At 40.0% G+C, this 23,741-nt stretch overlaps 1 protein-coding gene across 1 annotated transcript; it reads left to right on the top strand.

The window, feature by feature from the left end:
• The first annotated feature begins 2,194 nt into the window (after positions 1-2,194).
• On the top strand, positions 2,195-23,499 carry LOC139721131 (synaptophysin-like). The gene is made up of 6 exons (XM_071632461.1): positions 2,195-2,294; positions 2,401-2,484; positions 12,726-12,838; positions 16,830-17,019; positions 21,495-21,698; positions 23,356-23,499. The coding sequence occupies exons 1-6, from the start codon at positions 2,235-2,237 to the stop codon at positions 23,497-23,499; spliced, it is 795 nt and encodes a 264-aa protein (XP_071488562.1). The 5' UTR covers positions 2,195-2,234.
• Positions 23,500-23,741: the final 242 nt, after the last annotated feature.

Genomic DNA, 23,741 nt, shown 5'->3' with positions numbered 1-23,741 from the left:
ATCTATTGAATGTTTACTCTATTTATATGCCCCATTTGTTTTCTTTGTTTGAAAGTTCAAGTCGATTCGATCATGGAGAGATACTTCAGTAGGCCTATGGTTTCCTGCACAAAATCAAATTGGGTCACTAGTGTCGCATTAAAGTTGAGATCAAACATAGGCCTAGTCATCTCAAGATCAGAAAGTCTCTGTATAGACCTGGCTGACACTAGCTAACGTGTTCTACTTTTGTGAGATATTCAGAAACCACTCTATGAGATGTCAAAGAGATTTACTCAGTGGCGTATCTAGGGAGGGGGGGCAAGGGGGGCACGTGCCCCGGGCGCCACTCCTAGGGGGCGCAGAAAACGAAAAAAAAACGAAGAAGAAGAAGAAAAAAAAAGAAAAAAGAAAAGAAGAAGAAGAAAAAAAATCGCCCGGAAAGGGGGGGGGGGCAGAAAACCAAATCAAACAAGATAAAAACAAAACATGATGATGCGGACAAAATGACCATGTTTATTGTGTTCACACAAGAATTCCATGTTCTGTAAACTGAAATACAAAAATTTTCGGCTCGATCGCCAAAATTTATATAAAAAAAGAAGGTAAGAACAAAACGTGATGATGACGCGGACAAAATGACAATGTCTATTGTGTTCACACATGTCATTTTATATTTAGCAGGCAAAATGTTTTACGGAGCAGCGGCTGCAATTTCTTTCGTTCTGAAACGATCGCCAATTGGATCAAAAGAAGGCGCCAACGGTTTTGAACATGGGGGGGGGGGGTAGGGGCGCAAAAAACCCCCAAATCAAACAAGATAAGATCTAACGTAATGATGACGCGGAAATATACAAATTTCGGCTTACTCGCTCGTACGGTTTAGAGTATTTTTTCAAGTCCTCAGTTTGTTGGTATAAATCGTTATCTCTACGGCCGTCACTATATCTTGATTAGAATTGTAAGATTTAATAAGCAAAAAATGACAAGAGTTCCATGTTTTGTAAGCTGAAATACAAAATTTTCGGCTCGCTCGTTCGCTGCGCTCGCTCGCCAAAATTTATCAAAAAACAAAAACAAAAACAAAAACGTGACGATGACGCGGACAAAATGACAATGTCTATTGTGTTCACACATGTCATTTTATATTTAGCAGGAAAAGTGTACTCGGAGCAGCGGCTGCAATTTCATTCGTTCTGAAGCGATCGCCGATTGCATCAAGAGGACGCCAACGGTTTCGAACATACAGGGGGGGCCCAAAAAAAACAAGTCAAAAAAGATAAGAACAAAACGTAATCATGACGCGGAAATATACAAATTTCGGGTCACTCGCTCGTACTATAAAACAGAGTATTTTTTCAAATCCTCAGTTTGTTGGTATAAATCGTTATCTATATAGTCGTCACTATATCTTGATTAGAATTGTAAGATTTAATAAGCAAAAAATAAGCTGAAATACAAAAATTTTCGGCTCGCTCGCCAAAATTTATATACAAAAAAAGTGATAAGAACAAAACGTGATGATGACGCGGAAATATACAAATTCGGCTCCTCGCGCGTACTAATTTAGAGTTTTTTTTAAAGTCCTCAGTTTAAATCGTTATCTATCAGGCCGTCACTATATCTTGATTAGAATTGTAAGATTTGATAAGCAAAAAATGACAAGAATTCCATGTTTTGTAAGATAAAATGCAAAAATTTTCGGCTCGCTCGCGGCGCTCACTCGCAAAAATTTATCAAAATTCATTACATTTAAATCACTCTCAAAATACCCCTTTTAAGTGCTTGAAAAGCATATCATGTGCTCTTGATTTAAGGTCCCTACCGGGATGGGGTTGGGGTTGAACACTTTTTTAGAAATTAGGGGCGCAATTTTCGCGCTTGCCCCGGGCGCCGTTTTCCCTAGATACGCCACTGGATTTACTTGCTATCATTTGTACATTTTCGTTTCAATGATTATACTATCTACCCTTACATTTGTTCATCAAAAGATTTATTTGTTATTTCATCTCTTCCTCATCGAGTTTTGACCAAACTATGACGATGTAGGCTTCCTACATTATTATTAACAATCATGCCTTTGACCGTGTCATCCAGTCAGCTCAGAAACCTATCAACCGTCACATCACATGCCACGCACGGTAGGTGCATTTGCATTGATAATAGAGCACGCCATCTCGTGACCGCCACCCTTACAATTCTGACAGGAGGAGCCGTTGCCTACGCCTTTTCGCGAAATTATCACAGATAAAATCATGGATCCAGCTCTTGACAAGGCCAGTTCTTACCCACAACCGCCAGAGCCAACACCAGGGGTAAGCAGTAATTAACTGACAAAATTATAAGTCCTTCATAAAGCCTATTTGAAATAATCGTGGATGTACGTCTCACTCAAAACTATCTCGTTCCATTCTTGCGCAGGCTCCGCCGCCCGGTGTTGCCGCCCGAGATTACCGCCTGCGTGTGCTGAAGGAGCCCCGCGGTTTTCTGAGGGCCATTGAATTCGTGAGTGTCACTGTCAGGAGACAGGCCGTTGCACAATCAATGGCAGTAGAACTAGATTTATACAGCCGACATGATGTCATCTTTTGGCGAGTTTATATCAAACAATAGAATGTCACGTGGCACAGGCTTCACTGTCAATCTGGTCTTGGCAGCATCCATAGCATTTGCAATACAGTAGGCCTAGGCCTACACACAATGTAACAGGTTAACAGTTAACCATTTAGAACCCTCTTTAAAGTTATCGTTACTGGTTTGGGCCTGAGTGTTGACTGTTGTATGTAGCTAACTGTTAGAGAGGTTCTAACATGTTAGAATCAGTTGTAAATTTAGAGCATGTTCAACTTCAAGCTGCTTTGCTTTTTAATAGGCTAGCTGTACACAAGTAGTGAAAGGCACTAAAACCTACCCTACAAATACAAACCTTTAGGCTCATGAGTATAGAAGTAGTATGATCAAGGAGGTTTAGGAAATGGAGTAACAACAGTCTCATTCCCTTTGATCCCATGTTTCATGCCGCCTCTCAGAAATATTTGAAGTACCGTAGTTCTGGGTAAACTTGGCCTAGCGGGTAAAGTTGGCCCCCAGTGCGCGCAGTACAACTTCGTGTACTTGTAATGCGCGCGCTGGCTGGGGGCCGACTTTACCCGCTAGGCCGAGTTTACCCATTACTACGGTATGTGCTAAACTGGAGCTGCCCCACAGCAGGGAGGTGTACTTCCCACCTCCCTGCCCACAGATAGGAAGACAATTGATTCATGTGTCATTGCACCATGACTAGTCACTCTCAAAGGAAGATATGTCTTTATGATGGTAATTACTTTTCGCCGTCCCTTCTTACAAAACGAGCGGTAGGGTTGGGGGTACCACCTATCTTCACCTTAAGGATCTGTAGCTTGTTTATTCTAAAAATATAACACAAATCCGCCTAATTCTTACCTCAAATATGCCATAAATACTGCAGTTTTGAATGTCGTGACCATCTCGTTGATTATGAATCTGCGTTTTAGAATAGCGCAATTTTAGTGCGTGCGTTCCGTTTTCTTCGTGCAGCTAAAAAGGGTACCTTGCGATCGGCACCCCCTCCCATCCATAGGTATGGTAATACACGTGAATTTCACAGCATAGGTAATACACGTGAATTTCACAGGCCATAGGTAATACACTTGAATTTCACAGCCATGCGTCGTTACTGAGCGGATGTGTAATTTTTAGCTTGGTTTGTTTGAGTTTCATTTTCGTTTCTTCGTTTTTATTGTCTTTATAGCTAATGACACTTAATCCCGCGCGTACCTTTTCGTTCTATACGCAAACAGCCATGATACGCAGGATGTGCGAATAAAAATTGTTCAAAAATTGACGAAACAAAAATCAAAATTACTCGAGTTTACATGACTTTACACAAATCTAACATATAAATGAATAAAGAATTATTCTTGAAAATTATACCATATCAGTTTCATTTGTCGGAAGTGATCGGAAAGATGAGATCTAAAATCGGCTTTGTAGTGAGGGTACAGTTTCAAATATGTTCACGACATACAGCTCAGGTTTACACTTTTGCACATAATCCTGGACAGGAGTTACTTTTGTTTCATATGCTTTATCATTAAGTGACCATTCATTCTATTTGAGAAGTAAACAAGCAGAATATAGCCGATATTATGTTAAGAGTTAATAATGAATCTTCAGATTGCTCAAACAGACGGCGGCATGGAACCCCGATCATCAAAGGCACAAGTGCGCCTGTGGAATTCTTCTGTGCATCAACAGAAAAATGAGGGCTGTTTGAATAATTACAGACAGTTGGAACTCCATCTCTCAAACCTCGTTGGTGTGATGGGGAGTTGTGTACCCGGACACTTACGAAGTTGAGATTTAGATGAGCTTTTCATATTGCCATTCTCAATAAAAATATTCCAATACACAATGATGAGGTTCTGAAAATGTTGACCGACAAGTATGTCTGATTCCGCGAAAAACTTCTCATTCATAATAATGACATTTGCTGGGTCAGTTTTTTGCTTCTTTAGACAGACACCATTGACACAAATACGCTATTGCGACGGTTTGAACCATTCTAGTTCAAGGCAACTTCAACCCATTCCCCCCTGCCGCATAAAGATGGTTAATATCATTTTTTCCAGCTTGGTTTTCAAACCAATCTGGAAAAAAATATTTACAGGATTAATCAGTCAACATTTTGACTCCCCTCTTCCACTGTTTCCTCCTGTTTTCTGGTTGTTTCCTCCACTTCTTTGCAGCGCTCCCCAATTTATCGCCGCCTTCATTTGAAAAATGACCGCACGAACGTCTACGGCAAGCCAAATGCTCCATACAATCACTATATCGGTACACTTACGTATTGTCTTAAGTAATAGTAAGTTGTTCGAACGCTAAATTTAACTTCGTAATATTGCGAATGAGCATTTTCTTGTAGGGCTCCCGATTCTATACCTGTGTAATGTAAATGCCCTGGCAATGCCAACAATAAACCTAAACGTACGGTAGGGTCTGGATCTAATTTTGCTGAAAAGGGGGAAATGGCACCATTTTGACCATGCATTACAGGGTAGAACTGTCTTTTATTTATAGCACTAGCATTTTCATTCTAATCTAAATAATTCACCAGCTCTAACTGCAGGAGTTCATGTCGGGAATCAAAGACACCAATTTGGTGCAAGCTAAAGTACACTAATTTACTGTAACTGCTGTATACTATGGCAAAAGAACTGCTGCATTATTTTGAGATCTGTAACAAGTGAGTTCAGGCCACTCTTGGCCAAATTACAGTGTTCATCAGATAATCAGGAACTGTTCCGCTCTACTCATGTACGTGCTCTTGATTTTATTTTTCATTGCTACCATCTTGTCTTTGATGCCCGGCATGTGTGTTGCTGTCGTGTGGATATCAATTCTACAATAATTGTGCATCGTCTCGTGTAATAACGTGCAGGGTTCCCTGTGGGGTAATTACCATGTACATACTGTATATAATGCCAGTCACCATTTAAATGGGAGCCCCACCTAAATGGGAGAAAAAATATATAATTTTTTTCACCCCTCCAGATATAGCTTGAGCCACTGTGGTACTGAATGATGTAATATCTAAAAATAGGGGTGTGTGTAAGTTACAGAAATATGCATGTACAGTTGTATCAGCAGTTCTGGTGGATGACAGTGGTGTGGGTCTATTATTCAAAAAAGTAGTGATGTGGGATCTTGCTGGAAATGTTTTTTAATGATACTGGTTTATCCCTTTTTAAATCAAAAGAGCTTGTTATCAAGTGGTGGAAAACGGCATTAATGTACCATAGACATACAAGGTAACATACGTTGTATGTCCATCATACCCATGCATGTATTTGCTACTGCTAGAGAATCTATTGATAGGCACAATTGTGAAAATCCTTTTGGTATCTATGTACAATTTTGTAGTCCTTTTTTGTTGTTGTTGTTGTGTGTTTTTTTAAACATCTCAACTCTGTTTTACATAGTATGTTCTTATTTTCATCCAACTCAGTTTAGGTTCTTACCGAATTATCACTCCGCTTCAGTGGATCAGAGAATTCCTGAAAATGTCAATGCCACATATCATTCTGGGCACAGCTCTGGTGAAATAATGAACATAATACCCAAACTTTGGCATTAGCATCGCATATCAAATAGCATCTTCTTGGAAAAATCTATTCTACATCTAAATACAGGAAATGTCATATTATGCTTACAACTGTATGAGTACTTGTGATTTGTTATCACATTTAAAAAGAAAAAAAGACAACATGTTACCAGACTACAATTAGTTAGTGGGGGTATTCTGAGGCATGAATTTGTGTTTTCCTGGCAAAAAAAAATAAAAAAAAATAAAAGAATAAAAATAAAAATAAAAAAATCCCCAGTTATCCAGCCCTTCCTTATAATGCATTTTAACTTGTCTGGCATCAGAGCCAGCAATGCTCTCTCCAAAGACCCTCATGTAATGTGCATCAGACAGATACTGCCATGGCTACCAGAAATAATGTGTTTTGTTTCCTGTAAGATGATAGTGAGGATTACCAGATTGCTTTCCAGAGCTCATGAGATTTGAAACAATTTCGGAGTGCCATTACAGGTTGTTCTCAATGATTACAGTTTTATGTTTCAGAACACAATGTTGCCCTTCAATTTTTACCTACAATTGTTAAATTGATCATTTTGAATGCACTGCCTTCCTGTTGATATGACAAAGCACTCAATTTTTAAGATTAATGATCTAATCCAAAGATCAGAAGATATCTATTATGAGATCTTACAGGCAATACGTATGTAAATAGCATGAAATTTACACACACACCGCATATATATACTTCTGGACCAAACTTCTGTTTTAGTATTACTGCCATCCTTTTACAATCCCTCTGGAGCAAATTTCTATTATATATGATGGTGATTTCAGAGTACAGGTGTAAAGGTGAATTGTTATTGTTTGGATTATAAATTCCCTCCATCTTTGTTCAAAAGGAATGGTTGAATAGTCTTGTGAAGTAGCTGGATTGATAACATTTAAAATTATTCATAGTAATTTCTTCGAATTTTGCTGTTTCCTTATCTTTAGATATTTATAGAAAACAACCCTGAGATGTGTATTATAAAGTCTGGGAATTGCCTTGTGATCACTCTTGATAGGTAAATCTACAAGGTATTGTAGGATCAGTAGAATTATTGTAAAATCAGTGCAGTGCGTGCTGTAGCTTATGTGCACACATATATTGTGTATGCACCAAGCCTTGATGGCAACTCTCTGTCGCTCATTATATATCGCAGTACAAATCCTAGGTGTACACGGTGTATATGTTCCAAGCCGGGCTATATTTTGTAATATATAAACACTCCCAATCACAATGTCAGGGTTTTTTAATCATCAGCAGAATATTTACTCAAAGACACTGGACAAAGAAGGACTTATCAAAATAATTGATAGATCCATCAGACAGGAATTCAATCCCTGAGGGAAAAGATCCAGTGTACAATGTACATCCAAGGGAAACCTATACAATCTTGTCAAGTCACACTTTAATGCAAAGTTTAATCAATGCTGCACACTGGCACTGGTCTGATGGTCCCTGACCAGTAAAAATCAGTGTAGACCAGTAACTTTTTGAGGAATAGACTATTTAAAAAAAAAAATAAAAACTGGGTACCTGCTGGTCCAACAGGCAGTAGAAAAAATGGATTAGTGTACAGCCCTGGTTTTAATGATTCCATGTAAATTAATGAAAAACGTGAACAAGTTGTGCAAGGTACAACTTGTATGGAGGAAGAAACAGTTTTTTTTTTTTTTTTGCTTGTTTGTTTTTTAATTTATATTATAATTTGTGTGTTTGGTTTTTTTTTTTCAATTTTACCAGTGTTGAGGTGTTCTTCTTCTTACAGTGTCACAAATATAGTTTTTTCATAATTTTAATAGGTATTGGGGAAAGTAGTTTGTGGGTATTCATACATGTATACTGGTCAGTATGCACAAGAGGGTACAACTCTTAGGATGTGACTTGAGCCTTCATCTATTATCATATTAAATTTAATGTTTCTGAAGCATCTTTCATTTGCAACTATACTCTCCCTTTAAGTTGCACATCGACATTTTGAGAGTTTGCTATTATAGATGCATGCGTCATTCATAATGTATGCCCCTTCTCTCTGTCACTCTGGTGTCCCATCAATGCGTGGTACCCTCTGATAATTGGGAGATATAAAATCTCATTATGCTTCATCACACAGAGGCAGCATATTTCGTGCCCCAGAGGATTTCCATTCTCTTCTGAACCAGTAGATTGCACAAATTATACACCTTACCGAAACCTCTCTCCCTACTGCTTTTCAAGGCATAGGAGACAATGAAGCAATGAGAAAGACTCACAAAGGGACAAATGTATACAGTATGATAATGTGAATTTTGTACACAAAGAAATATAGTCTTGTGATTGAGCAACAAGTTGACCTGCATGTCACATGAGCACCAAACCCCGGGGAGAAGGGGGGGGGGGGGGGGGGGAGGGGATGGATGGAGCAGGTGTATCGGGTGTGCTTGCTATAGGCCTACGTACAATTGTGTAATAGAACATAAAGGAGAGAGAGAAAAAAAAAGAAATCACTCTTGAGAGTATTTGAGTCATGAGAGTGCTTTAGTGATTTAACTTTGTCCAATTTACATAATGTAATACCTCTGTCATTCCATGGTAACCGTTCTGTAAAGATTATGAAAGGCATTCAAGATACTGGGTCCTGGAAGGGTTATGTACTGTGAGTAGAAAGCATATTTCACAGGTTCTGTGATAACTTTCCATGTTACTGATTTAAAATGTAGTGAAGGATGGGTATGAAGCAAGGTGAAACTGAGAGAGTGTACATAATGTTCACCAGGGTCCCCCCCCCCCCTCTCTGAATATGCTTTATTGTGTGTTTCATGTGTGAGGAATAGCAGTGTTACATGTTCCAAGTTTCACATCAGCAGGATGATTCGCAACTTGAAATCTTTGCACGTTCACAGAAAAAAAAAAGAAAAAAAAATTGTAATGGTGTACATGTTATAATCATATGTGCAAAGCATGCAGTCCCTTGATGCTGAGGTCTAGGGCCTACCTAAGGGCTTTCGAAGCTATAGTGTTCCAACATGATTTGCTGGTACAATCTTAATATTTTTTACTGTTTGACCACTGGCGCAAAGCTACATCTATAATCAAAAGGGTAGAATTCTTCAGTCACAGTGGACACGTTACTTCAGTTTGCCATACACATCTTTGACAGTTTTTTTTATCATTATTATTATTTTATTCCGCGTGTCATTGTTTAACAGTTCAGAAAATGAAACATAACTAGAGAAGCACTCAGAGAGCGCAGACCTGCGCCAAGCAGCTCATTTCCACCACTGATCTTGTTCTTCCATAGAGATCAGTGATTTCCACCCATACGTATGCATGCTGAAAGTCGCCCGATTTCCAATATAGAAGCTTTTTGTTACATCATAAACCTCCAGCTGCGCGGCGCACCTCACCCTAGCAGAAACTAGAGCACACACTTAAGTGCGTGTATGAAAACCTCAAAAATGCGCAGCTTGAACTCCCAAGTTCATTGACCCTAGCTGCCAAAATATTGAAAAATCCTTCATAAAATCCACAAAAATTACCCGATCACTACCAAAATTTAATCATATGTTCCTTGTGTTATTTTCAGCCTTTCCTGTAAGTTTTGTCAAAATCCGTTTGCCACTTTTTGAGTTATTTTGTACACAGACAAACAAACCAACAAGCAAACGTTGAAGAAAACATAACCCCCTCCCTTGGTGGAGGTAACAAATGGCATGCTGCTGTGACACAGTGCAACCCTTCATAGATCACCCTAGTGTTGTCTGCTGAGCTCTGGCAGTTACACACATTACAACTGATTTTTCCATGAAGTCATTTAAAACACAAAATGAGATTCCAGTCTTCGAATTTGACTGCACATTTGAAAAGTTTTGCTGAAAAGCATTCTGAGTGTTCCATAGGTAATTTAATTGAGGTACCTCACCCTAGTAGATAATAGAGCACACACTTTAGATCGTGTATGAAAACCTCAAAAATGCGCAGCTTGAACTCCCAAGTTCATTGACCCTACCTGCCAAAATATCAAAAATCCTTCATAAATTCCCCCCCCCCCCCATATTCTCGGATCACTACCAAAAGTTAATCGTTTGTTACTTGTGTCATTCTAAATCTTTCCTGCAAGTTTCATTCAAATCCGTTAACTACTTTTTGAGTTATTTTGCACACGGACTAACTAACTAACTAACTAACGAACGAACAAACAAACAAACGAACAAACCAGTGGTAACGAAAAATAACCTCCTCCCTTGGTGGAGGTAATTATAATGTAAGCAAGACTTCAGGGATGCGTCCATAGGTGGAGTTTGCACTGAGAACATTTTAAGTATAACCTACTTAATATGTAAATACTTTTGACAGTGAGTCTGATGTAGTTTTCCAAGTTGGTAGTATTGTTAAAGATTTTAAGAAGATGATCACTTCATCAATTTTTTCATTCTGTCTGTAAAACACATGAATTTCAACTGATTTTAAAATGCACTATAGATACACAGTATCAACAAGATAGCATTATAGTTGTGTGTATGTATTATAGTTCAATCTTTTCAAACTTTTCTACCTATTAGTTATGTCTTTTCTTTTCTTACTATCTTTTCTTACTATCTTTCTCTGTTTTTCTACCCTCCCCCCTTATAATCTCTGTGGTGTCATATCTAGATGCATTTCTATTTTTTGTCATTCCTATCACAATATTCCTTATGTTTCTACCCATCTCAAATTGCAATTGATTCATGTTCTCCATTTTTCAAATCTTTCCCCGTGTCTATGGAAGCCGGAATGTTTAAACCCTAAAATTATATAGTACTTAAGTATTCACGTCATTATCACTCCCATGTCAAAATTGCTATTAGAGCAACTGCTATAGTGTGCAGCATGTGGTTACTTGTTCTCATTTTATCACACACATAAATACATGTGAGAAGAATCTTCTGTGCCCCGAGTAATAGTCATTCTCTTTTGTTTATCCTTACTTTTGGTCTTAATTGTACCCGTGCTCCTCATCCTGTTCCCCTCACTAGGCTTTTGTTGGGACCTACACTCAACAAGCTTTGCTTTTTAGTAGGTTCCATCGAATTTCTCTTCGCATCCTTTACTTTGATTGAAAATGACACATCGACCGTTATGTATTACTTTTGTATTCCTATTTCTTCATGTATATATCCAAGCTGGACATTCTGTGTTATATTTTGTTATATAAAATAGCATACATACTTATAATACAGGCCGGCAGTGCACGACAAAAGTTATAGTGCACGCAAAATATAACGATTGCAAACGATAACCCACTATCGATTTGATATCGGTTTTTGCTCCCTCATTTTAATCATCGAGTACTTGAATCCCGCACCTTATCAACGCGATTGCGCCCCAACCGCGATATGTTTTGCTCGATATTATCGTTATTCTCAATTCTCGCAGGCTGGCTATGCCAGCAACTTATCTGTGTGATGGGACTTGACTTTCAGCGGTAAATTTAAACATGGAAGCTGAAATGAACAGGTTCGCTACTTTTAGAGAGACTGATCTATATAAACAGTATCTTAGACAATAAGGACACAAAGGATGCCATCAAATACGCCCTACGAATTTTGGACTCCTACTGTTCTGAAAAAGGAATCAATCCGACGGATATTAGGCCTACTGAGCAAGTCAACCCAAGATTTGTGCCGCCTTCTCCGTACATTCTACGTGGAAGTGCGCCGTGGAAATGGGCAGCGTGTGGTGTGTACAGTATACGCTACGCGCTCTTTGATCACGCTACGCTATGAACGTTACTACGACATTCACAACACACTCTCGGAATCCGCATGTGCAGCAATGGGGCCTGGCACGAGCCTTGTGTTTAAATCCAGTAGATCCCTAATCCTACAAAACATCATCTAGTCCTGGTCCTGGACCCACAGTGCAGTAAGTAGGGCGTCTAACGTGTTACTGTTAGTTGACCTATTGTAGGGTCAAGTGTTAACTAGCTCTGTTTGCTCGTTAGTGACGTACAGTACAGTGTACGTAGATCTAGTATAAAAACGTTAGGCCAGGACCCCTAGGGCCCTAGGCCTAACCTATCGTAGGGCCTAGAAAACGTTAGATATAACCACGTAGACCCTAGACTCTATAGTTGAATTTGGATCTTCAGGATTTTGTCTACACAGGTTCAAAGAAACTGGTATTATTGCTTGTGTAGACACGTGCAACTGTTAGAAATGATCTAGGCTTATCTTGACTGGGTATGTATGCTATTTTATATATCACATAGTGCATGACATCTTATTGCACTATAACAAGTACCAAGCACCTCCAAATTCTGAATTTGCCCTCAGGCAATTATATTCAATTCGGCCTGCGGCCTCATTGAATATAACTGGCCTTCGGGGCAAATTCAGAATTTGTCGGTGCTTATATTGTTATAGTGCATTCAGCCTCATGCACTATATATATAATATACCATGTGTTTTCCATCGAGAAATACGAAAATAAATTGAATTGAAATTGAAAGAAAATCTCCATGTCCACATCTCCATTTTTCACTTACTCTACGTCACTTCCGTCCTTCTTGCATCCATTTGCCTGGATTTCTGGTGAATAATGTCAATTTGTGTCTGACCGTCCCCTATCAAATCTCTGCAGGTGCTTGCGGTCTGCATGTTTGCGACCACAGCCGGATATGCCACCTATTACACCTTCACCGTGAGCTGTGCCCCAGGCCATGTGTACGAGCAGAAGGTTGAGTACCCATTCAGGTTGGTAGAAGTTGCATATAGTGTGACTCAACAGTATCTTGGAAACTGCCTATTTTTTCTTCTTTCTTTCTTTTTTTTTTAGGGTAGTTCACCTTCATTTTTTTTTTAATGTGGGTTTTCCCCATAGTTAATGTGGAAATCCATGTACTAGCAAAACACAGCCCTGAACTTTGCAGAAAATTGGACAATCTATGAAAAAAATTATGAAATTACAAAATTAGTAAATTTTTATTAATCTACGTGTATGTGCCATCATTGCTAGATAAGAAGGCTACATAGTTTGTGATGTCATAGTCAAGGAACAATATATTTTTGAAAAATGAATATTCAGAAAATTCAATGTATTTTAGCTTTTTTTTTTCTTTTTACTTGACTTGACTTCTTTCAGAGAGCATGGGGAAATAATATAACCCATAAGATATTATTATCAGTAACAAGTTGAAAGAATGTGTTCTTATCGAAAAAGGTGAAATATTTTGTGGACTTCCCATCATGTTTTTTTACATTATTCCACTAGATAACATCACAAACTGTTTAATAGTCGTCTTATCCAGCAATGACGGTTCATGGATCTAAATGATACTTTAAAAATTCATGATTTTGAAGTACTTGTCTGATTTTTCTCAATCTTAACTGACGATAGTATACACTGAGTCCACTTTTAAAGCCTAGAATATGCATCAACGAATGTCCCATTGGTTGTAGAGTGTCAGCATCTCACCAGTTGAAGCCTATCCCTTTTAAGACAAATTTGGTTTGCATAAAGTTTGATAGGTATTGATCAAGTTCTGATTCAATAGGTATCCAGTAGTCAGTTCTCACGATGAAGCATTGAATTTTCATCATTCCTTGGCAGTAGTAAACTGAGAGGTTCATTCGTAGGCAGAAAAGTTAAGTTATTGTATGAATTTAAGAGACATTTGGAATATCTTTGCCTGCAGTCATTTATCAAGGATCATGCATTTTGGAATTACCCATTATGCTTTTTCAGTTGCAGTCAGTCTATTTTTTTGTTGTTTTTTATGCCTCTGCCACTATTAAAGTGTTGCCAGAGGTATCATGGTTTCAGGTTGTCTGTCCGTCCGTCCATCCGTCCGTCCGTAATCAATTTTGTGGACAACGTAACTTTTAAAAAAAAAATGTTTGTGGTATCCTAGTGAAACTTGGCATATGTATACCAGTCGCCATAGCGACATTTCTAGTTTCAATGTGAAACGACCTCAATGCATCAAGGCTTCTAAAATGAATGAAAGAATGAATGGTTTGATATGAACCAGTCGATCAGTAGGCAATGGTTGGATGGGTGCCATGATCTCTGCCAAGTGCCAAACATACAGGAAATCATATCCAAGTACCAAGATTGTGGTACTCAAATACATTAGGCAACTGACCACAGTGATGATCTCAGGAAATCTAGAAAGAGAATATCCTCTTGCTCTATGTTATTCTTTCTCTTTCTCTCTTTCCCTTTTTCTGTCTCTCTCGATGATTTTCACCCTCAATATAGGCGGTAGTTCTCAATAGAAACATTCATGCATTGTGCACTGAACCCCACACTTTCAGAATGATATTTCCTGGGCAGTACACCTGAGTAGCCCAAAGTAACACAAGTAGTTAAACACTGCTGAAACTTTCACTGTATAAGTTATAGATAGGAACATATACATGTAGGTTCAGATATGTTCAGATGCATTCAGACAGGTGTGGTTCGGATTTAAAGTTGAAACAGGTTCAAAGAGGGTTTTTTTTTTTTAGGTTCAGATAAGTCCAGACAGGTTCAAACAGGGTCAGATAATTTAAGTTTGAACAGTTATGTTCAAACAGGTTGAGATCGATTCAGATATGTTCAAATAGGTTCAGATTAAAGTTCAGGTAAGTTCAGAGAGGTTCAGATAAGTTTTGATAAGTTCTGATAGGATCAGATAAGGTTACTGATATCTGAATTAACTGCAGTGTAGAAATGTAAGATTACAACAAAAAAAGCAAAATTGATGAGCCGTTACAAAAAAAAAGAGAGAGAAAAAAGATCAAGAAGCAGCTGATTACATGAATCAATATTCCATCCCATCACTAGTGTGGCCATTAGTTCTGGATAATCCTATCATTTACTGTCAAAGAAAGATTAGCAAGCTTGGATTACTGATTTTTCATGTCCCATGATATGCCTGTGTGGCTACAATTTAACAGGAAAGAAAAAAGATCTGTATTGTATTCTTTTTCCTTGCCTGGCAAAACTTGGACTTGCAGAGCAAGTAAATTGCTGAGAGTGGCACTCAGTTCAATGAGCATGGCATTATGTATAGGTAGAATTGTTAAAGTGTGATTCTGTATTTTGAAGATGACAGGTTTGAGAACACTCACATTTTGCAACAAATTTATGACAGTCATTCATGAGTAGGTGGTACTCTGCCTATCTGTGTTTCACTTGGCAGCATAAATGTGATTGAAACAGGCAGACAATTGTGAGCAGGGGAGGCTAAAATCAAAACAATTAATCTTTGAAGCGAGAAGCTCAACAGACAGCCAGAAAAATAGAAAGAAAGGCAGGGATCAAAACTACGTACTCTTAGAAGCGAGAGCTCGTCAATCACTCATGCTGGCCATGCTCATCATGTGACAGACCAGTATGTTTCCATGGCAACAAATTGGGCAGTCAAGGAATTGTCAGGAGTACATACTGGAGGTTGATTGGGTGTCCAGTAATACAATTGGTGAACTTGTCATAATGTTTGCCCACTCCCTGCTGTTTGTATGACACATTCTGCTGAGTGTCATCGTAGTGCTACCCTGGTGAGGATTTCTGGACAGGATCTGCTGGATGTAGGCCAAGTTGATATGAATGGGCAAGGGGAAGTTGTCTCGGAACTACAGCCAGCAAAATTTACTAGTCACTCATTTGCACTTTCTATATTCATTCAGTCAGTCAGACAGTCAGTCAGTCATTTTGTCCATTTCCAGCAGAAACATATCACTATTTTACAGAAATTGCTCACCTTATGCCAGTCTTTATTATCAAATGCTATTCTGTTCCGTATATGCATGTGTAAGTTGACTAAAGTTGTTTAGTAGAGTGACATTGAACAGACCAAATAGTGGACATTTCATCAAACTTGGATGTAAATAAAGAAAGTTATGGACTTCATCATGTCAGGTTTTGATACAAAACAGTCATTTAGTAACAATTACATATTTGTAAACAAGTGAGGTGACATGTCGTCACTCTACAAAGATCCCATTGATCTGCTTTTTTTTTCTGTCAGAAGCAACTTTTGAAGTTTACATTCTTTGCAAGCCTCAAAATATTGTTGCATTGAAACCACCTCCAGCAATTATTACGTTAAAGGAGAAGGAGTTGCAGTTCCATGATTTTCAACCAAAAACATGATATTGATAATGCTTGTGAATAGAAATTAGTGGGGGTTTTGAGATGTGATGAATTTACCTTGAATTTACTTTAAAGTGCCACACCTCCATCATCACATAGATAGACTGCAAGTGTGGCAGGGTTTAGGGAGCTTTGTAGCCCATTAGAAACCCAAATTGGACAATTTTTTTTTTCCCCTCTGATTTACTAATATACATGTTGTTGAGACCAGTGCTTCTGTAGGACAAATATGATGAACTTGTCATCTCCTTCCTCTAATACTTTGACACATCTCATCAAATGTGCAAGTTTTCATATCAATTAAGTCACAGTGCAGGGAGATTAGGCATTGATCAGCACTTCTGATTTTGATATGCAGTGACACAGTATGATTGAAAATATTTGCAGTGAGAGATCATACAACAAGAATTTGAGAACCAAGAATGAAAGTAATCACTTTACAGATTAGCATATACTAGAAGTAGACAGGATGAAATACACATAGTCACTGTACAGATTAGCGTACTAGGAGCAGACAGGAGACAGATATCACCATGTGGATTTGTGATATTTGTGTAAAGTGTTAAATTTGTATTAACCTACCGTCCAATCATTGTTTCCCCTCAGACTGGAGAGTGGACCATTGCCGTCCATCTGCAATGACACGCTCAAGCGTTACGCATCCTCAGACCCATCCTCTTCTGCCCAGTTCTTCGTGGCCATCGGCGTCCTGGCTATGCTCTACACCATTGGCGCCCTCTTGTGGTACATCATCTACGAGGCCCGATACCCCGACAAGGAGATCCATTTCATTGTTGTGAGTGCATCTTGCACCTCTCTTCTTATTAGCTCACCTGAGCCAAAGGCTCAAGTGAGCTATTGCGATCGCCCTTCGTCCGGCGTCCGTCGTGCGTCGTGCGTCGTCCGTCGTCCGTCGTGCGTCGTCCGTCGTGCGTCGTGCGTAAACTTTTTAGCTCACCTGAGCCAAAGGCTCAAGTGAGCTATTGCGATCGCCCTTCGTCCGGCGTCCGTCGTGCGTCGTGCGTCGTGCGTCGTCCGTCGTCCGTCGTCCGTCGTGCGTCGTCCGTCGTGCGTCGTGCGTAAACTTTTTACATTTTCATCTTCTTCTTGAAAACCCCAGGATCGATTTTCATCAAACTTGGCAGGTAGCATCCCTAGGGGGTTAGGAACTCAATTTGTTAAAATGGGCACCATGCCCCACCCAGGGGGCCCCCAGGGGGGCCCAAACCCCCCAAAATTAAGGAATCTGTAAAAATCTTCTTCTCTAGAACCAGAAGTGATAGAGCTAAGTAAATACTATGAGTTAGTACATTGATGACTGTTGTTTCAAGTTTGTTCATGGCAGAATCAGGGGTGCCCCCCTTTGGGACCCAGGGGAGGGGGGTGGGGAAGGGTTCTAATGGGGCCTAAATTGTACATTTTTATCTTCTTCTTGAGAACCCCATGACCCATTTTCACCAAACTTGGCAGGTAGCATCCCTAGGGGGTTAAGAACTCAATTTGTTAAAATGGGCACCATGCCCCACCCAGGGGGCCCCAGGGGGGCCCAAACCCCCAAAATGAAGGAATCCGCAAAAATCTTCTTCTCTAGAACCAGAAGTGATAGAGCTAAGTTAATACTATGAGTTAGTACATTGATGACTGTAGTTTCAAGTTTGTTCATGGCAGAATCAGGGGTGCCCCCTTGGGACCCAGGGGAGGGGGTGAGGAGGGGTCCTAATGGGGCCTAAATTGTACATTTTTATCTTCTTCTTGAGAACCCCATGACCCATTTTCACCAAACTTGGCAGGTAGCATCCCTAGGGGGTTAGGATCTCAATTTGTTAAAATGGGCACCATGCCACACCCAGGGGGCCCCCAGGGGTCCCAAACCCCCCAAATGAAGGAATCTTTATAAATCTTCTCTAGAATCAAAAGTTATAGAGCTGAGATAATACTACAAGTTTGTTCATAGGAGATCCAGGGGTGCCCCTCTTGGGTAGGGGGGGGGGGAGGGGGGGGAGGGGGGGTGGTTGGAAGGGTCCAAATGGGGGCCTGAATTGTACATTTTCATCTTCTTCCTGAAAACCTCATGATGGATTTTTGTCAAACTTGGCAGGTAGCATCCCTAGGGGTCAATATCTCAATTTATCAAAATGGGCACCATGCCCCACCCAGAGGGCCCCAGGGGGCCCCAATCCCCCCAAATTAAGGAATCTTTAAAAAATGGGCCCTTGATATTGTACATTTTCATCTTCTACTTGAGAATGCCTGGTCAAATTTTGGTAGAGCTGTGAATGATTTAGATTAGTGACTGCGTGAAAGGTGAACTTGCGATACTCAGGTGAGCGCTAGACCCGCGGGTCTCTTGTTACATTTTCATCTTCTTCTTGAAAACCCCAAGACCGATTTTCATCAAACTTGGCAGGTAGCATCCCTAGGGGGTTAGGAACTCAATTTGTTAAAATGGGCACCATGCCCCACCCAGGGGGCCCCCAGGGGGGCCCAAACCCCCCAAAATTAAGGAATCTGTAAAAATCTTCTTCTCTAGAACCAGAAGTGATAGAGCTAAGTTAATACTATGAGTTAGTGCATTGATGACTGTAGTTTCAAGTTTGTTCATGGCAGAATCAGGGGTGCCCCCCTTGGGACCCAGGGGAGGGGGGTGGGGAGGGGTTCTAATGGGGCCTAAATTGTACATTTTCATCTTCTTCTTGAGAACCCCATGACCCATTTTCACCAAACTTGGCAGGTAGCATCCCTAGGGGGTTAGGAACTCAATTTGTTAAAATGGGCACCATGCCCCACCCAGGGGGCCCCCAGGGGGCCCAAACCCCCCAAAATTAAGGAATCCGCAAAAATCTTCTTCTCTAGAACCAGAAGTGATAGAGCTAAGTTAATACTATAAGTTAGTACATTGATGACTGTAGTTTCAAGTTTGTTCATGGCAGAATCAGGGGTGCCCCCCTTGGGACCCAGGGGAGGGGGTGAGGAGGGGTCCTTATGGGGCCTAAATTGTACATTTTTATCTTCTTCTTGAGAACCCCATGACCCATTTTCACCAAACTTGGCAGGTAGCATCCCTAGGGGGTTAGGATCTCAATTTGTTAAAATGGGCACCATGCCCCACCCAGGGGGCCCCCAGGGGTCCCAAACCCCCCAAATGAAGGAATCTTTATAAATCTTCTCTAGAATCAGAAGTTATAGAGCTGAGATAATACTATGAGTGAGTGCATTAATGACTGTAGTTTCAAGTTTGTTCATAGGAGATCCAGGGGTGCCCCTCTTGGGTAGGGGGGGGGGGGTGGTTGGAAGGGTCCAAATGGGGGCCTGAATTGTACATTTTCATCTTCCTCCTGAAAACCTCATGATGGATTTTTGTCAAACTTGGCAGGTAGCATCCCTAGGGGGTCAGGATCTCAATTTATCAAAATGGGCACCATGCCCCACCCAGAGGGCCCCGGGGGCCCCAATCCCCCCAAATCAAGGAATCTTAAAAAAATTGGGCCCTTATTGTACATTTTCATCTTCTACTTGAGAATGCCTGGTCAAATTTTGGTAGAGCTGTGAATAAGATTAGTGACTGCGTGAAAGGTGAACTTGCGATACTAAGGTGAGCGCTAGACCCGCGGGTCTCTTGTTTGAGTTCTGTATTGGGATGTGTGTATTACATAACGCTGATTTTACTTGACAACTTCTTTTCTCTTCTTTCTGTTTTTGCCTAGTATTCGAGAGCTTCTGGAGCTTTTGGACTATTTTCAGGCTTCTGAGCCATTTGTCCATCTGTTAGGATTCAAATGATTTTCTGTCAGAATTTCAGTGATTTGGTACAGTGTTGAAAGATGATTAAGCACCAGATTTATGTGATTTGATTTTCTGTTTTCAAAGTGGAGGGGGGGGGGGGGGTTGTCACGTTTCAATATCAAGCTTTTAACCCGTTGAGGACGGTTTGATTTTGCTACAACACGCATTTCCCATAGACCCTGCCCGAGTATACTCATCGGGACTCATCCTCAACAGGTTAAAGATCTCCCATTACGGCAGGATGAAAGGTCATAGTCAAATCAAGGGCTTGCAGTAATTATAGCATTGTCTTGGGAAACGTTTTCTTATTCTTTGGAATTTGATTGTATAAAAGTAGTAAAGAAAAGGCAAAGGAGTGATGCAATGGAGGGAAACTTTGATGAAAATACAAGAAAGTGTCAGAAAGAAAGGTCTAAAATTTCACTGATGACACTTAATCATTCATCATCAGGACCATTTTGTGACAATGGGAAAATGGTTGCATGGTAATAGATCCTTGTGCAAAATGTAAAGAAGGTCTGGGCTGAGAGGTCATCTCAGGGTCATCACGGTAACAATTGCTGCAAATTATGGAGTATGGAAGAATTGGCAGCAGCTCTCTAGGGGGCTGTTTCATAAAGCTGTTCTTAAAGTTACAAACGACTGAAGAACGACTGGTGATCAGCTCTTGTGCTGAATTATTGAAATTCTAATAGGTATAGCACATCAGAACGTGTCCAGTCATTCTTAAAAGTCGTTCTTAACTTTAAGAACAGCTTTATGAAACACCTCCCTGGTTTCTGTGCAGAGTTCAAACAATCCTGGTGGCAGTGCTTTGTCAACTCTGCATTTCAGTGAATTTCGCCTTGACTTTGAAAGTTGCTTTATTGACACTACATTCATTCATTCATTCATTCATTCATTCATTCATTCATTCATTCATTCATTCATTCATTCATTCATTCATTCATTCATTCATTCATTCATTCATTCATTCGTTCATTCATTCATTCATGTTAAGGAGACAAAAACACAGAAAAGACAGCTAAACTTTCAGAATAACACAAATGGCTGGCATACATGTTTAGGTTCTATAAATAATTCTACAGTCCAAAACTGAGACCATTTATGGTACAACAGAGATGAGGCTTAATGTGTAAGCTGTTATTAGCGCGAGGGATTAATGTTCACGAATTTAGCAAATCAGAGGTGGATCGCAAATTAAACAACATGTGAAAATGTTTCAATGCGCTTGGGTGAAAGTGCGTTTACTGTAGTGTCGGCGTCAATTCACGAAAACAACTCATGAAAATGTCTATGACCTCCTCATCTGCAAAAATATCTGTACGCAAAATTAACAGCGTGTAGAGTATGCTGTCCTACTTCGTCGGTAGTATTACGATATCAGGGCACATCTGTCTGTCAGCAAGAAAGGGGTCGTAAGGGATGCAATGGTTAACAACTGGAAGCTTGCAGTAAAGCAAATTTTTCTTCAATTTCCACTCATAGGATCTGATCGTGACCGGAGTGTTTGTGCTCCTCTTCTTCATCTCATCCTGCGCCTGGGCGGCGGGTCTGAACGACGTCAAGCACTGGACCAACTTTGACAACTTGGCCCAGAATGAGCTGGTCTACAAGTCCACATGCGACAATCCCGCGTTCACCTGTCAAGCTGAAAGGAGGGCCAACTATGCCTCCCTCAACGTTTCTGTGGTAACATATCAAACTTGTTGATATAACTATGGATAGATAGGATCGAAAGTCGTATGATTCCACTGATATAGGCAGCGACTACTTTGTGACTGCTCATCATATTGTAGTTACCATGTTATGGTCAGACTTGACAATTGAAGTATCCATTAAAATCCAATGCAAGATAATTGCCTCGCTTCTAAAATGGTCAATTTGTATCTGATATCAGTCACATTTCTTTCCTATTCATTGCACTTTGTTTTGATTCAAACCTCCTGAGTTTATTGAGAGACCAATTAGAGCTACAACTATCAAAGAGACTAGACCTTCAATGAATTGTTTCTCTTCTCACCACAAAGTACTTTGTTACTTTTAGTGAGCTGAAACACTACCAAAAATAATAGTGAAAGTGATAATGATATCAGTTGTATTTTTATGTGTCTTATGGGTTAGTCAAATGCAGGTCATGGATTGGGTAAAAATAATCACATGACTGCGTATAAGTTTGAAGTGTTCCTCATAGGAGAATACATTGGTCAGGGAGACTGGGGAAGCAGTGTGATGTGCAATATTAGGGTGGGCAGATGCAAAATTGAATTTCGGGTGGTAGCTGCACTTGTGCAGAGCTAGCTAGTTAGCAAGCTGGGGGCAGGCACAGGAGTGAGAAGTGATTAATTCTAAAGGGACCCCAAATTTAAGTCGGAGGTATGCATTTCTTGCAAAGTATCGTGGCTGTTCCATACTACACTGTTTGAAACTTTGCAAAGTGATGGCTTTGACTGTTAGTTAATTCATGGGCATGTGCAGCATGTTCTTTTACAACGGGCTTTATAGTTCTCTCTGTATACCCCCTCCCACACCGGTCATCATCTGCCGTAAATGCCATCTCTCACAAGTATAGCAATTTACAAGTTGCGACTTGTAAGATATTGTGGTAAGCAGTTGATTTTGTGATCGAAAACAGCAGTGATGGGATTTGAAAGAATTGTTATCCCCTTTTAGGAGTAAAATTTGTGATTTCCCACTTTAGAGATGATACATGGCACATGATTTGTGTTACAGGAGGCAGTAGTTTTGCAAGTTGTTCATGTCACGATTTTAAGTAGACTCGTAAAATTTGCAAAGTAAAAATACAGCAAAATATGCTGCATCCATACTGTATATGATTGAGATCATTTTCTCCATGTCATGCTGCGTAAATCCTTTCGCAGTATGTCATACCTGTGGTCAGCGAAATCAGCCCTTTCTTTACTATCTCGGAAGAATTCCAGCCGGGCTAACAGGTAGAACGGGGCTACATCCATACACATTGCCATATAGCTTCCTACCAAATATCCTTCTTTACACATGGATATGAGGAAGCATTGTGGATACAGTGACCTGCCAATGACAATTGTGTCCTTACAGGCAACAAAATAGAAATTTGTAAGGTTTACATCGAACAAATAAAAAGAAAAGAAAAGAAAAAAATGTGGTACCGCTTTGATAGTCAAATGTAAATCATTGCACCAGATCTCCATGGTTTCAGCCTTCCACTGCTAGGTTTTGTCATTGCAATAGTGGTGGATATGAATCAAAATCATGCAGAGTTTATCTGTGATTGTGGACAAAACAGACGTAGTGTTTGCCGGTAAACAGTTCCCGTACTCTTCATGTTCATCTCTGCTCACTTTGACAGATTTTCGGATTCCTGAACACCGTAGTATGGGGAGGCAACCTGTGGTTCATCTACAAGGAGACGTCGTGGTTCCAACAACGGCAGCAGCAGAACCAGCCGGCTGCCGCAAAACCACCCTTGCCAACGGATCCCAACACAGTCTAGGGTTGCACCTAGTAGTAGCCGAGTGCAGGAATATTTGTAATACAGTAGATGGTCTGAGAATGGCATCCTCTTTTTTTGTTTTTTGTTTTTGTTTTTGTTTTTTTGTTGTTGTAAGAGAAAGAATGGTGTCAATATGTAGATTCAAAGGAATTATGACTATTATGCAAGACAAAGTAAAGTTGAAAATGTAGGAAGATCAAAGATGTCAGATGATCCAGCAGATGCCTCAAAGGAAGATCTTA

The sequence above is a fragment of the Diadema antillarum genome, unplaced genomic scaffold (assembly GCF_040938485.1).
Source record: "Diadema antillarum isolate AM-2024a unplaced genomic scaffold, OU_Dant_1.0 scf00000139, whole genome shotgun sequence".
In the NCBI taxonomy this organism is placed as follows: Eukaryota; Metazoa; Echinodermata; class Echinoidea; order Diadematoida; family Diadematidae; genus Diadema; species Diadema antillarum.
Note: the sequence above shows the minus strand (reverse complement) of the source record. Positions and strands in the feature narration are given on the sequence as shown.